This window comes from Mirounga angustirostris, unplaced genomic scaffold (assembly GCF_029215605.1).
Source record: "Mirounga angustirostris isolate CCGP_5_RB_7025 unplaced genomic scaffold, mMirAng1.0.hap1 SCAF_11, whole genome shotgun sequence".
Lineage (NCBI taxonomy): Eukaryota > Metazoa > Chordata > Mammalia > Carnivora > Phocidae > Mirounga > Mirounga angustirostris.
Window position 1 is genome coordinate 43372559 of NW_026991719.1, and position 15312 is coordinate 43387870.

General features: G+C 42.8%; 1 protein-coding gene across 5 annotated transcripts in view; it reads right to left on the minus strand.

The window, feature by feature from the left end:
- SHROOM4 (shroom family member 4) overlaps positions 1 to 15312 on the minus strand; it is a 217400-nt gene that overhangs the window by 18121 nt on the left and 183967 nt on the right. For 3 of the 5 annotated variants that reach the window (XM_064574065.1, XM_064574067.1, XM_064574066.1), the window contains one exon: positions 2678 to 2719. The exons of the other annotated variants lie outside the window; for them this stretch is intronic. In XM_064574065.1, coding sequence (XP_064430135.1) covers positions 2678 to 2719 — 42 coding nt within the window. The remainder of the gene's footprint in view (positions 1 to 2677; positions 2720 to 15312) is intronic. 5 annotated transcript variants of the gene reach the window in all.

A 15312-nucleotide genomic window follows, 5' to 3' on the forward strand; every position in this document is an offset into this window, starting at 1 on the left:
TGATGGGAGGGCTGCAGTTTGGGGTGGAGTTTGGGGGCCAGGGTTCTTTGTTCCAGTTAGGTTGGTTTCCCATCTATACAGCCTGTCTTCCAACCCGCACCACACACCTTCCCACCTTCTTTCCCTGCCTCTCTCCCCCTCCTCCACCTCATCTCCAATCTCGCTCTTAGGAAATGCAGGTGGTGGCAGCAAGGTCTCCAAAGGCCCCAGCTGGGCCGATGTCCCGCAGCTGGGGGACAAGAGTCCTGCCGCATGAGAGTACTCAAATTTACCACTCTTTCCTCTTCCCTCCCCAGAGCACAGGAAAGGCAAGGCAAGAGAGTAGAGTGGAAAGAACACAGTGTCATGAAGACTTGGGTCTGCATTCCAGTAAAAATGTAAAATCGGGCTCCATAACTCAAAAGCTGCATGACCTTACACACAGTATTTAATTTATCTCAGTTTCAGTAAAATATTTATCTTACAATGCTGCTGTGAGGATTAACTATATAAAAAGGACCTAGCAACGATGCTGGGTATGCGGAGAGGTGATTAATAATGATAGAACCATGTTTATTGTTAGAACGGAGTGAAGGTTGTGCACTGCATATAGGGACTCCTTTTCACACTGCTCTTAAAAAAGTGCACAACCTTCACTGCTGTATGCTTCGGCCTTGTTCCTTGTTCTCACCAAAGGAGTTGGACTGCACTGTCGCCTGGTTAATATTCAGCTCTGCTCAAGAGCCACGAAACCAGGAGATCTCGGGTCTCAGCTCAGCCACATGTCTGCCTAGCTAGGAGGCCCAAGCTAACCAAGGATTTTAACTTTGGGCTCATTTACTCACTCTTCTCATCTACTAAAAAGGGACAAATAATAAGAGGCAAGTTTAGGTTTAAGAGCAGTGTGAAAATCAAAAGGATTCGATATTCTAAGTTGTCTTGTTCCGGTACTAATCACTTATGTCAGCCTTACAGAATTTACCTCTAGGTAGCCAACTCTAGAATCAGTTGGAAGAAACAAACATGCCCTTCTAGACATTTGGTGTCCTAATTCATGGCACTGTGACCTTAACCTGGGGGCACTGGGCTCTGAAAAGGCAACCTGGAAAATTGCTATTCTCTGCATCAATCTTAATTTTATTTTTTTATTATTTTTAAAGAAACAGTCTCTTTTTTAAAGATTTTATTTATTTATTTGACAGAGAAAGAGCACAAGCAGGGGGACCGGCAGGCAGAGGGAGAGAGAGAAGCAGGCTCCCTGCTGAGCAAGGAGCCCAATGTGGGACTCGATCCCAGGACCCTGGGATCATGACCTGAGCCGAAGGCAGATGCTTAACGACTGAGCCACCCAGCGCCCCGCATGTTGCATTTTTACTCTGACATAGCCCCTTCCTTCCGGGCACTACAGCTGAAACAAACTGGGGAATGGAAGGCTTCCATTGAAGTGTGTCAGGCTCAAACGAAGGTTACTGGCCTCTCTAGCGGTCCTATCTTCCAAGGGCTCAAGCCGTCTATATGCACAGAAATCTACAACTCCGCTTTGGGACCAAGTGGAGTGGAGTGAAGGATAACGAGTTTCATTAAGGGAAACGAGCTATGGTTTCTTACTTCCTAGTGTGTGTTAGGCACTGCTTTTTGCACTTTCGTGTATGTGTTTCTATTAATCTTCACACCAACCCATCATTGTCAGTTGGCAGCTAAGAATCCCGAGGCTTAAAAAGGGTAATTCAGGGGCGCCTGGGTGGCTCAGTCGGTGAAGTGTCTGCCTTTGGCTCAGGTCATGATTCTGGAGTCCCGGGAATCGAGCCCCAAGTTGGGCTCCGTGCTCTGTGGGAAGCCTGCTCTCTCTCCCTCTGCCCCTTCCCACCACTCGTACTCTCTCTCTCTCTCGAGTAAATAAATAACATCTTTTAAAAAGGGGTGTGTGTGGTAAATCATTTTCCCAGCTTGTAAGAAGCATTCGTGTCCATACTGGAACTTGCCTTATCTGACTCCAAGGGCCAGGCATCCCACTAGAGCAAGGTCTCCTAGGTTGAGGCAAAAGGTACTCGCACTGCAGTTGTCCCCAGGTGTCCAGGCAGATATTAGCTCTTTGCATGGAAGCACGAAAGCTAGTGTAAGAAAAGGCTTTGTTGACACCAGCAAGGAGACTACATCTCAAAAACAAAAGCAAATTGCCTGCCAAGTGCTGGGCTGTTCTTCTCTTTTCCTTTTGGCACAGGTTACCTTTTCTTCTGATGAACAGATTTTCCTCTTTTGTTAAAATCTTTTTTTTTTTTTTGGACTAATAGTGATTGAAAATGAAAACGAATATTTGCAGAGACTGAAAAAAAATCTCCTCCTGCCTCTTCCTCCGCACTTCTGAAGTTTTCTTATTTGGAAATTTTACTTTTAAACTCACCACAATAGCTTGGTATTCCAGGATCTCAGCAGTAAGGGTGCACAGGTCCAGCCCTTGTCCCCTTGCCCTTTCCGGCAGCCAAAAGATAAGACTGCTCCAAGAAAAGAGCCTCTCCCAGGTTAATGCTGAAGGAAATACTTGCAAGATCCAGGAAGTGAGACACAAGGAGGCTTACGCTGGGAGGGGAGAAGGGCCCAGAGGGATTGTTGTTGCCACCCTTTTCTGCCTCTGGGTCCACAGAACTTCAAGTAAGGAACAATTAGTCTGGCAATGACAAATGCAAGTGGCAAGACTCACCCTGAACCTTCCACATCCCCTGGGAGGCTGGTGCCAAGTGTCCTTTGAAGAGATCAGAGAAGTCCTTGCTTTATTGGGTCTGTCCCGGGTAAAGCCTAGCTCCTCCTCTCCAATGGTCCCAACTTGGAATTTCCAAGAAGGTCTTCCCATAACGCCTCTGGATTTTACATAGTGTCATGGACATGGCGGTAAGGGATGATAATGATCGGTCTTAGGTTTACTGAGAGTCTGTCATGCGTCAGGCACAGGGCTGGACAGTTGACAGACCTGCTTTCATTTAACTCTTGAGACAATCTTCTGGCGTGGGTATTCTCTTGGCCATGTTAGAAATGAGGCTCTGGGCGGTTAAACAACTGGGTGAACACAAAGGGAATAGTGGCCGGAAGTTCCAGCTAAGGTCCATCTGACTCCAACGCCCACACTTTTGCCCATGCAACATGCTGCCTCTTCAGCGTTCAGATAACCTTCTTGAGAGATTTAATAGAAGACATTTTAGGAGTAAAAAACACATTGTCGGGGGACCTGGAGGGTCTGACACAAGAATAATTCAGCTGAGGATTGGGCTGGCCAAGGTTATTAAGGATCTATTCGCTGCTATCCAGAGATAATGAAACCCGGGCATGCATCAGAACCACCTGGAGGGCTTATTAAACCACAGGTTGCTAGGTCCTATCCCCAGGATTTCTGATTTAGTAGGTCTGGGGCAGGGTGGAGAATTTTTATTTCTAACAATTTCCCGGATGATGATGGTACTGCTGGTCTGGGGTCACACTTTGGGATCTACTGTTCTAATCGGTCATTACCTACCAGGTTCTCAACTCATCGGGATATCTTAAGAGGTATAAAGCCATTAAAAAAAAAAAAAAAAACTTCTCAAAACAAAATTCATTTAATTAACTATATACATACCATCCATGTGACAACTGGGATGAAGATTTACAAAATAAAATAATGGGAATACTGGAAGTCCAAAAAGTTCTGGGAGTCCTGATGTTATTCAAGGAAATTTTGTGCCCCAGCATGGTTAAACCAGGGACGGGTCAGGACTCTTGAGTCCTCACGTATACCAGATCTTAATGTACTGACTTTTAAAGACCTAGAATACAGTGGGAAAGACTTAATACCAGTTATAAAGAACATGATTCAGTCTTAGATGGTTTAAAAGGCATTCTTGTTGCTCAATTATTAATGAGAACAATTACTGTAGAGTAGTACTCTGGGCCGCATGTATTTAACGTTTAAGATTTTAACCCTTTGAGAGTTAACCCTAAAGATCCACGAAATGTAGTAACTGGTCATTTTGCAAAGGGTATGAATTTGACTTCCAAGGCATCACAATACCGGGTGAGAGGACAAGGCGCGCAGCAAAAGAGAGAGCCTCGTCAACATGGCTTGATGGGTCTCTATTTGCTGACAAGGTACACAGATGCAGTCACCATGGCAGAGAGAAAATGTGCTTCTTTATGAATAATGGCATCGAAGCGCAAACTATTGGCAAGCTAGTGCTGGTGACTGAAGTGATAGAACCATCTTAAGAAAGTGAGGCTTCTGAGCTAGAAAATACAGTGTTTATTGGTGGGGGTGGGGAGGTGCTATGTTGCAGTGTCAGATTTGGAAATTTGCAGAGGTCTGGTGACGTACACCCTCAGGAATGTCAAAGTTCTCACAGACTTAAATATGCAGATGTGCTGGTTGATTGAGAATTCTAGCAAACAAATTCTAGTTAATAGTGAGGTCAAGCATGTCCCATAAGTAACACTGTCTGTCATTAGTATGTGGATTTTTCCAAAGCCCTCGATCTTTAACTTCCTGGGCCCAAATCAAACCAATCAATCCTCTTCTTTAGATTTTCTTTTTTTATTATACATTCCAGCAACTTGACACGTACCCCCCAAACACCGTGTGTATTCAACTCCAACTATTTACAGCTTACTAGCAGCCTTTCTGAATTTTCTTTGTGTATGGCTACCATCAGATTCAACATGTGATTTAGGATTTAGCCTTTTTGGGGTTAATATTATTACAAATACTCATTTCTGTGCAAGATCCAGTATTTGTATACCTGTCATTGTTAATAGCTATGTTCTGTTTCCATCATAATGATCTATCTATTCAATCGGTAAATCTTTTCCATGATTATAAATAGCACTACTACAAACATCTTTAAACAAATCATTTTTTTTCCTTTTTAGGTTATTTCCTTGGGGGTCTGCTGGGTCAAAGGGCATGAACAAACACTTTTATAACTCTTGTCGCATATTTCTAGATTTTCCTCTAGGAAAACGGAACCAATTTTATATTGCTCCCAGAAATGGTTTCCTCACAGCCCTGTCAAGACAGGGTTTTATAATTTCTGTTGATCATTTCCATTAATTGTTGATAGTTTAATAAGCAGGTCCTGATACGTGGGAGTTGTTTTTGTTTGCATTTCTTAAATTGCTAGTGAGCCCGTACTTTTCCATGCAGTGATTTTACCGCCTTCAGTTTCTCACGTGTAAATTGCCTGCTTAGTTTCCTTGCCCTTTTATGAAGCCGAATCTGAAAGCCGACCTTCTAAATCTATATCCATTCCTTATATTTTTTGGACAGTCAACTGTTATCAGTGGTGCTGACCCCAGACATTTGCCTCATTCTGTTGTTTAGCTTTTTATTATATTTTGTTGTACAAAGGTTTTTCCCCCAACTTTTATATATTTAAAACCATCCATCTTGTCTCTGATGATACCCTCCATTTAACAGACACAAATTTATCTTCTATCCATAGTTGAAAAAAATATGCTATTCCACTGTCTGCTTTCTGGAATTTGCTATGGAGTATTCTAGGTGCTATGGATCTAAGTTAATTATTCTCTGCATTGATACCTAAAATTCTAACATTTATTAAAAAAAGAGTGATTTCTTTCCCCAGCTCAGGGGTGCTTCCCGTGTGCTCTATATTCTTAGAATAGCTCGTATCTGTTCCTAGAATCTCTCTCTTTTTTTTTTTAAATTCGCTGTTTGCCCTTTTTTTTTTTTTTTTAAAGATTTTATTTATTTATTTGACAGAGAGAGACACAGCGAGAGAGGGAACACAAGCAGGGGGAGTGGGAGAGGGAGAAGCAGGCTCCCCGCAGAGCAGGGAGCCCGATGAGGGACTCGATCCCAGGACCCTGGGATCATGACCTGAGCTGAAGGCAGTCGCTTAACCAACTGAGCCACCCAGGCGCCCGCTGTTTGCCCTTTTTTGACCCCCTATCATATGGTTTTGATAGTCATCTTATGACAGGCTTTAAAATGTGATAGGGTAAGTCTATCATCATTGCCTTTTTGTTTTATTTATTTTATTTTTTATTTATTTTTTTGTAGTTTTAAATTTTATTATGTTATGTTAGTCACCATACAATACATCATTAGTTTTTGATGTAGTGACCCACGATCCATTGTTTTTGTATAACACCCAGTGCTCCATGTAGTACGTGCCCTCCTTAATACCCATCACTGGGCTAACCAATCCCCCCTACCCCCTCCCCTCTAAAACCCTGTTTGTTTCTCAGGGTCCATAGTCTCTCATGGTTCATCTCTCCCTCGAATTCCCCCCGCCCATTTTTCCCTTCCTTCTCCTAATGTCCTCCATGCTATTCCCTATGTTCCACAAATAAGTGAAACCATATGATAATTGACTTTCTCTGCTTGACTTCCTTCACTTAGCATAATCTCCTCCAGTCCCATCCATGTTGATCTAAAAGTTGGGTATTCATCTTTTCTGATGGCTGAGTAATATTCCATTGTATATATGGACCACATCTTCTTTCTCCATTCATCTGTTGAAGGGCATCTCGGCTCTTTCCACAGTTTCCCTATTGCGGACATTGCTGCTATGAACATTGGGGTGCAAATGGCCCTTCTTTTCACTACATCTGTGTCTTTGGGGTCAATACCCAGGAGTGCAATTGCGGGGTCATAGGGTAGCTCTATTTTTAAATTTTTGAGGCACCTCCACACTGTTTTCCAAAGTGGCTGTACCAACTTGCATTCCCACCAACAGTGTAAGAGGGTTCCCCTTTCTCCACAACCTCTCCAACATTTGTTGTTTCTTTCCCTGTCCATTTTGGCCATTCTAACTGGTGTAAGATGGTATCTCAGTGTGGTTTTGATTTGGATTTCCCTGATGGCTAATGATGATGAACATTTTTTCATGTGTCTGTTAGCCATTTGTATGTCTTCTTCAGAGAAGTGTCTGTTCATCTCTTCTGCCCACTTTTTGACTTGATTATTTGTTTTTTGGGTGTTGAGTTTGAGAAGTTCTTTATAGATTTTGGATACCAGACCTTTATCTGTAGTGTCATTTGCAAATATCTTCTCCCATTCTGTGGGTTGCCTCTTGTTTTGTTGACTATTTCCTTTGCTGTGCAGAAGCTTTTTATCTTGATGAAGTCCCAAAAGTTCATTTTTGCTTTTGTTTCACTAGCTTTTGGTCATGTATCTTGAAAGAAGTTGCTGTGGTCAATGTCAAAGAGGTTACTGCCTATGTTCTCCTCTAGGATTTGGATGGATTCCTGTCTCACATTGAGGTCTTTCATCCATTTTGAGTTTATCTTTGTGTATGGTGTTAGAGAATGGTTGACTTTCATTCTCCTGCATGTGGCTGTCCAATTTTCCCAGCACCATTTATTGAAGAGACTGTCTTTTTTCCATTGCATGTTTTTTCCTGCTTTGTCAAAGATTATTTGACCATAGAGTTGAGGGTCCATATCTGGGTTCTCTATTCTGTTCCATTGGTCTGTATGACTGTTTTTGTGCCAGTACCATGCTGTCTTGGTGATCACTGATTTGTAATATAGCTTGAAATCGGGCAACGTGATGCCCCCAGCTTTGTCTTACTTTTTCAACATCTCCTTGGCGATTCGGGGTCTTTTCTGATTCCATACAAATGTTAGGATTGCTTGTTCCAGCACTTTGAAAAATGTCATTGGAATTTTGATCAGGATGGCATTGAAAGTATAGATTGCTCTGGGTAGCATAGACATTTTAACAATGTTTATTCTTCCGATCCATGAGCATGGAATATTTTTCCATCTTTTTGTGTCTTCTTCAATTTCTTTCATCAGTGTTCTGTAGTTCCTAGAGTATAGATCCTTTACCTCTTTGGTTAGGTTTGCTATTGTAAATGGAATCGTTTCTTTAATTTCTCTTTCTACAGTTGTGTTGTTAGTGTATATGAAAGCAACTGATTTCTGTGCATTGATTTTGTATCCTGCCACAATACTGAATTGCTGGATGAGTTCTCGTAATTTGGGGGTGGAGTCTTTTGGGTTTTCCACATGAAGTATCATGTCGTCTGTGAAAAGAGAGAGCTTGACTTCTTCTTTGCCAATTTGAATACCTTTTATTTCTTTTCGTTGTCTCATTGCTGTTGCTAGGACTTCTAGTACTATGTTGAACAACAGTGGTGAGAGTGGGCACCCTTGATGTGTTCCTGATCTTAAGGGAAAGGCTCTCAGCTTTTCCCCATTGAGGATGATATTCGCTGTGGGTTTTTCATAGATGGATTTTAGGAGCTTGAGGAATGTTCCCTCTATCCCTGTACTCTGGAGAGTTTTAATCAGGAAAGGATGTTGTATTTTGTCAAATGCTTTTTCTGCATCAATTGAGAGGACCATATGGTTCTTCTCCCTCCTGTTATTAATGTGTTCTATCACATTGATTGATTTGGAATGTTGAACCACCCTTGCATCCCGGGGATAAATCCCACTTGGTCGTGGTGGATGATCCTTTGAATGTATTGTTGGATCCTATTAGCTAGGATTTTGTTGAGGATTTTGGAATCCATATTCATCAGGGATATCAGTCTGAAATTCTCCTTTTTGATGGGGTCTTTGCCTGGTTTGGGGATTAAGTTAATGCTGGTCTCAGAGAATGAGTCTGGAAGTTTTCCTTCTGTTTCTAGTTCTTGAAACAGCTTCAGTAGAATAGGTATTATTTCTTCTTTGAATGTTTGGTAGAATTCCCCAGGGAATCCATCAGGCCCTGGACTCTTGTTTTTTGGGAGGTTTTTGATCACTGCTTCAATCTCGTTACTGGTTATTGGCCTATTCAGGTTGTCAATTTCTTCCTGTTTCAGTCTTGGCAGCTTATAGGTTTCCAGGAAGGCCTCCATTTCATCCAGATTGCTCAGTTTATTGGCATATAGTTGTTGATAATAATTTCTAATAATTGTTTCTATTTCCTTGGTGTTAGTCGTGATCTCTCCCCTTTCATTCATAATTTTATTAATTTGGGTCCTTTCTCTCTTCTTTTGGATAAGTCTGGCCAGTGGTTTATCAATCTTATTCTTTCTTTTTTTTAAAAAAAGATTTTATTTATTTATTTGAGAGAGAGAATGAGAGAGAGAGAGCACATGAGAGGGGGGAGGGTCAGAGGGAGAAGCAGACTCCCTGCTGAGCAGGGAGCCCGATGCGGGACTCGATCCCGGGACTCCAGGATCATGACCCGAGCCAAAGGCAGTCGCTCAACCAACTGAGCCAGCCAGGCGCCCTTATTAATTCTTTCAAAGAACCAACTTCTAGTTTTGTTGATCTCATCTACTGTGTTTCTGGTTTCTAATTCATTGGTTTCTGCTCTAATTTTAATTATTTCTCTTCTAATGCATGGCTTAGGCGTCGTTTGTTGCTTTTTCTCTAGTTCTTTAAGGTGTAGAGTTAGTTGGTGAATTCGGAATTTTTCTATTTTTTTGGGTGAGGCTTGGATAGCTATGTATTTCCCCCTTAGGACCGCCTTTGCAGTATCCCATAGGTTTTGGACCGATGTGTTTTCGTTCTCATTGATTTCCATGAATTGTTTAAGTTCTTCTTTGATTTCTTGGTTGACCCAAACATTCTTGAGCAGAGTGGTCTTTAGCTTCCAAGTGTTTGAATTTCTGCCAAATTTTTTCTTGTGATTGAGTTTCAGTTTTAGAGCATTGTGGTCTGAGAATATGCAGGGAATAATCTCAATCTTTTGGTATCGGTTGAGACCTGATTTGTGACCCAGTATGTGGTCTATTCTGGAGAAAGTTCCATGTGCGCTCGAGAAGAATGAGTATTCTGTTGTTTTAGGGTGGAATGTTCTGTAAATATCTATGAGGTCCATCTGGTCCAATGTATCATTCAAAGCTCTTGTTTCCTTGTTGATTTTCTGCTTAGATGATCTGTCCATTGTTGAGATGGAGTATTGAGGTCTCCTACAATTAATGTATTGTTATCAATATGACTCTTTCTTTTGGTTAACAGTTGGCTTATGTAGATGGCTGCTCCCATGTTGGGGGCATAGATATTTACAATTGTTAGATCATCTTGTTGGATAGACCCTTTAAGAATGATATAGTTTCCTTCTGAGTCCCTAACTACAGACTTTAGTTTAAAATCGAATTTGTCTGATATAAGAATTGCTACCCCAGCTTTCTTTTGAGGTCCGCTGGCATGGAAGATGGATCTCCATCCCTTCACTTTCCTTCTGGATGTATCTTTAGGTTCAAAATGAGTCTCTTGTAGGCAGCATATGGATGGGTCCGGTCTTTTTATCCCATCTGCAACCCTGTGCTATTTTATGGGAGCATTTAGGCCATTCACGTTGAGTGATTATTGAAAGATATGAATTAATTGTCATCATGTTGCCTGTGAAGACGTTGTTTTTATAGATTGTCCCTGTAAATTTCTGTTGTAGATCACTCTTGGGGTCTTTCTCCTTTTATAGAACCCCCCTTAATATTTCTTGCAGGGCCAGCTTAGTGGTCCCATATTCTTTCAACTTCTGCCGGTCGTGGAAGCTCTGCGTCTCTCCATCCATTCTAAATGAAAGCCTTGCCAGATAAAGTATTCTTGGCTGCATGTTCTTCTCATTTAGTACCCTGAATATGTCTTGCCAGGCCTTTCTGGCTTGCCAGGTCTCTGTGGATAGGTCTGACGTTATTCTGATGTTCCTCCCTCTGTATGTAAGGATTCTCTTCCCCCTAACTGCCCTTAAGATGGTTTCCTTGGTTCTAAGATTTGCAAGTTTTACTATGACATGCCGGGGTGTTGGCCTGTGTTCCTTGATCTTAGGAGGGGTCCTCTCTGCCTCTAGGACTCGAATGTTTGTTTCATTCCCCAGATGAGGGAAGTTCTCAGCTATGATTTGCTCATATACATCTTCTAGCCCTCTCTCTCTCCACTCCCTCCGGGATTCCAATTATTCTGACTTTGGAACGCCTCATGGTGTCACTTATTTCTCTGATTCTATTTTCATGGATTCTGAGTTGTTTTTTCCTGGCTTCCTCTTTTCCCTTTTAATCTATTATACTGTCTTCCAGATCGCTTATTCTCTCTTCTGTCTCAGTTACCCTAGCTGTTAGATTATCTAGATTGGATTGGATCTCATTGATAGCATTTTTAAGTTCTGCCAATTCACCTTTCATTTCTGCCCTTAGAGACTCTATGTTGCCATTAATTGAGTTCTCCATTCTAGCCATTGTCTTCACAATTGCTAGCCTGAATTCCATCTCTGACATCTTGGTTACATCTGCATCCATTTGTAAATCTGCAGCATAAGTCATAATCTCTGAGTCTTTTCTGTTTTGGGGGCTCCTCCTCCTAGTCATTCTGTTGATGGGTGTTTGAGGGAATGTATAGAGTCCAAATTATTGCCCATGACCCAAGCAAGGTGCACCTGTTTTCTTGGGACCTTAGGGTTGCTGGCCTCTTGTTTTCCCAGCCTGTCTTCTGCGGGAGGGGCCTGCCACGCTGTTACTCAGGCAACCCTGTTTGGGCGGAGTTGCCCTGCACCCCTGTGGTGGGGGATGGGCTCAGTGGGAATCAGTCTTTGGGGCTTTTGTTCTCTGGCGCCTTTCCCTGGCGGCTTTCCATGTCTCTTCCGCGAGTCAGAGCAGAAGAGACCATTTCCAACCCTCTGCCTCAGAGCAGAGAGACCTCAGTCTGTTCTTCAGTGAGCTCCCCAGGCACACTATCTCTGTTTCTGTCTGTGCTGCTATAAACTGCAGCATCCTGGGTTGTGCGCCCCTCCGCAGCGCTCCCAGTCCTGCCTCCAGGTTGGGGCACGTCTCTGCCCTTTGTGCTTCTAAAACCACCAGCCGCTTCCAGTTCGCGCACGCGACTCTGCCGCTTGGGGTTTCCACCCTGGGGTTGCAGTTCACCGGCGCGACCCCGGTGCACCGGGTTTCCATCTCGGAGGCTGCAGTTCGCGTGCGCGCGACCGTCGCTCCAGTTTCTGTCCGGGGGGGCTGCGGTTCGTGTGCGCGCGACCCCGCCTGTCTGGTTTTCCACCCCGGGGGCTGCGCTAAAGTTCTTTCCTGACGTTACCGGTCTGCAAGTCTGTGCCCGTCCGCAGCGTGCGAGGCTGTCACTCACCGGCGGTGTAGGATCCCCACGTCCAGGTACCCTCCTCCGCCGTTTATCCTCCGATATATGCCCGCAGAATCACGGCTCCCCCCTTCGTACCTCGAAACCAGCCGCCCACGATATTCTGTTTGTAGAGATCCAGATCTTCTTACATCTCAGGCTGGTTTGGTGGGTGCTCAGAGTGGTCTGGTAGATATCCAGCTCAATTCCAGGGACCAGTTGAAATGGGGTCCCCTACTCCTCTGCCATCTTCCCCCCTCCCCCACCTCCATCATTGCCTTTTTAAATAAATGTATTCTTTGGTATTCTTGCCCACTTATTCTTCCAGATAAATTTCACTATGAATTTAACAAGTTCTATAAAGCATCCCACCATGACTCTATTCGGTAGTACATCACATGTATACATTAACTTAGGGAGTACTGTAATCATTGCTATATTTAGTCTCCCTAGATTGAAGCAGAGTATGGCTATGCATTTATTCGGGTCTTTATTTCTCCCATTAAAGTTTTATAATTTTCCTGGAATAAGTTTTGTGAGCCCAGGATTACATTAATACCCAAGTATTTAAATTCACTTTGTCACGCTTTTGACAAATCATTCCATGCCTCGGAAGACTGCATCCTTCTTAGGTGGCAAAGCCTTCCTGAAAAGTGTACTCTTCCTAATACAATGAGATTCAATTCTGAATTATCCATTTTCTTTCACTCAGTCAGCAAATAGGAAATGTGTACTGGATATTCCACACTCTGCTCATGGTGTGGTTTGATAAAAGGAAGCATGAAAGCCCGAGGCTGAGAACTGAAAAACCTGGGTCGTAGTCTAGTTTTGTCACGTACTTGCTTTATCATCCCAGAAGCAAAGGGCTCTGGAGTCCGATGCCTGTCGGACCTCAGGCAAATGACTTTCATCTATCTGTAAGGTTCCCTCATCTGTAAAATTGGGTCAATAAATGGTAACTATCTCATGGGGTCATGATAAATCATAAATGATTCATGTGAAATGCTTACAGCAGTGCCTGATGCATAATAAACACTTCATAAATGTTAGCTATTCTACCTTCTGTTGTTGTTGTTGTTGTTGTTAATAACAGTATAGTACTGCCTCTCCTGAGTCTCGGCTTCCTTATCAGTGAAATGGGAAAAATAAGGCTCAACTGCATAGGGTTGTTGTGAGGATTAACTGTAGCCATGTATATAAAAGCGCTCTACACATTCTAAAGCTCTGTGCCAAGTGGAGAAATGGAAAGGATCACAGGAAGCAATCACAGGTACAGAAAACCAAAAGAGATAATCTAGAAAATACTTTCTTTTGGCTTTTAAATACATCACTTATGTATATAGCTTTTTCTCCCAGCAGATCTACTCACCGCCGTTTTTCCCTCCTGCTAATATTATAATGCATTTGCATTCTCTGCACACAAACCAAATAACAGTGGAGGGAGACAACCAAGAGTGTAACTACCTGGAATTAAAATTCATTGCAGGCTCCCAGGCAAAGAGAGTGGCTCAAGAATATACATTTGATTCTCCCACCTACACCCATCATTCCAGTTGTGACAGAAACGACATAAGAAATGTTAAAAATGTGTGTGGGGGTTGGAGGGGAAGGTGAGCGGAAACTCCGTCAAGATTTCTCCTCTTAAATATCATCTCGGGGCGCCTGGGTGGCTCAGTCGTCAAGCGTCTGCCTTCGGCTCAGGTCATGATCCCAGGGTCCTGGGATCAAGCCCCACATCAGGCTCCCTGCTCCGCGGGAGGCCTGCTTCTCCCTCTCCCACTCCCCCTGCTTGTGTTCCCTCTCTCGCTGTGTCTCTCTCTGTCAAATAAATAAATAAAATCTTTAAAAATAAATTAATAAAAAATATCAACTCTGCCCTTGACCTTTTCATCTTCCCTGAGGTCATAAACTGTCATCCATCTTAAGCACCAATACTCTTTTTCTTTCCATTGACCTCTCTTCTGTTTTTAAATTTAAACCGGTTTCCCAGATCCTGACCAAACCTGCACTTAAACCAGTGGTTCTCATAATTAGCTTGCATCAGAATGGCTTGGAGGGCTTGTTAAAAACACAGACTGCGAGCCCCATTCCAGGTTTCCAATTCAGTAGGTCTGAGTGGGGCTTGAGGATTTGCATCCTTAACAAGTTCAGAGGTGATACCGAGGTTGCCGGTCCTGGGACCACATCTGGAGAACCATCAACTTAAATTAAATATTACTGCTCCCTCTAATTACCATGCCACTTCTCCTTCCTTTTGCCAGCCAATTTCTTCTTTTAAGACATTTTTAAATGTTCAACTATGTTTTTAAAGTTCTTCTTTTAAAATATTTTTCTATGACACGGTGGCACTAACACATAATCATTGCATTAAAATTAATGAAATGAGGGACGCCTGGGTGGCTCAGTTGGTTAAGCATCTGCTTTCAGCTCAGGTCATGAGCCCAGGGTCCTGGGATCGAGTCCCACATCGAGCTCCTTGCTCAGCGGAGAGTCTGCTTCTCCCTCTCCCTCTGCTGCTCCCGCTGTTTGTGCTCTCTACCTCTCTCTCTCTCTGACAAATGAATAAGCAAATCTTAAAAAAATAAAATTAAATTAATGAAAGGAAACTGAAACCTTCCTATACTGCTTGTGGGAATGTGAAATGGTACAGCCACTTTGAAAAACAGGCTGTTCCTCAGAAAGTTAATAGAATTACCATATGGCCCCCAAATTCCACCCCTTAAGTATATACCCAAGAGAACTGAAAACATGTCCACGCAGAAACTTGTACACGAATGGTCATAACAGCATTATTCACAATAGTTAAAAAGCGAAAACAGCCCAAAGGTCCGCCAATAGAGGAATGGATAAATAAATATGGCATATCCATACAGGGGAATATTATTTGGCAAAGAAAAGGCATGAAGTACTGATACATGCTACAGCACAATGAACCACTAAAGCACGCGAACTGAAAGAAGCCAGACACAGAAGCCCTCATATTGTCTCATTCCACTTGTAGGAAATGTACCAAATAGGCAAATCCACAGGAACTGAAAGTAGATTAGTGGTTGCTGGAGGTTGAGGGTGGGAATGGGGAGTGACTGCAGATGGGCAGAAGGGATCTTTTTAGGGAGATGGATAGGTCTTAAAATTGGATTATGGTGGTTACAATTGCACGGCATTGTAAATTTACCGAAACAGGTAAATTTATGACGTGTAAAGAGCCCTGTACATTTCTTTTCTAGGAATTCCCCTTATGGGCCATCATGCCATCTACTTTCTAGGCCCACCACTTCACTACAC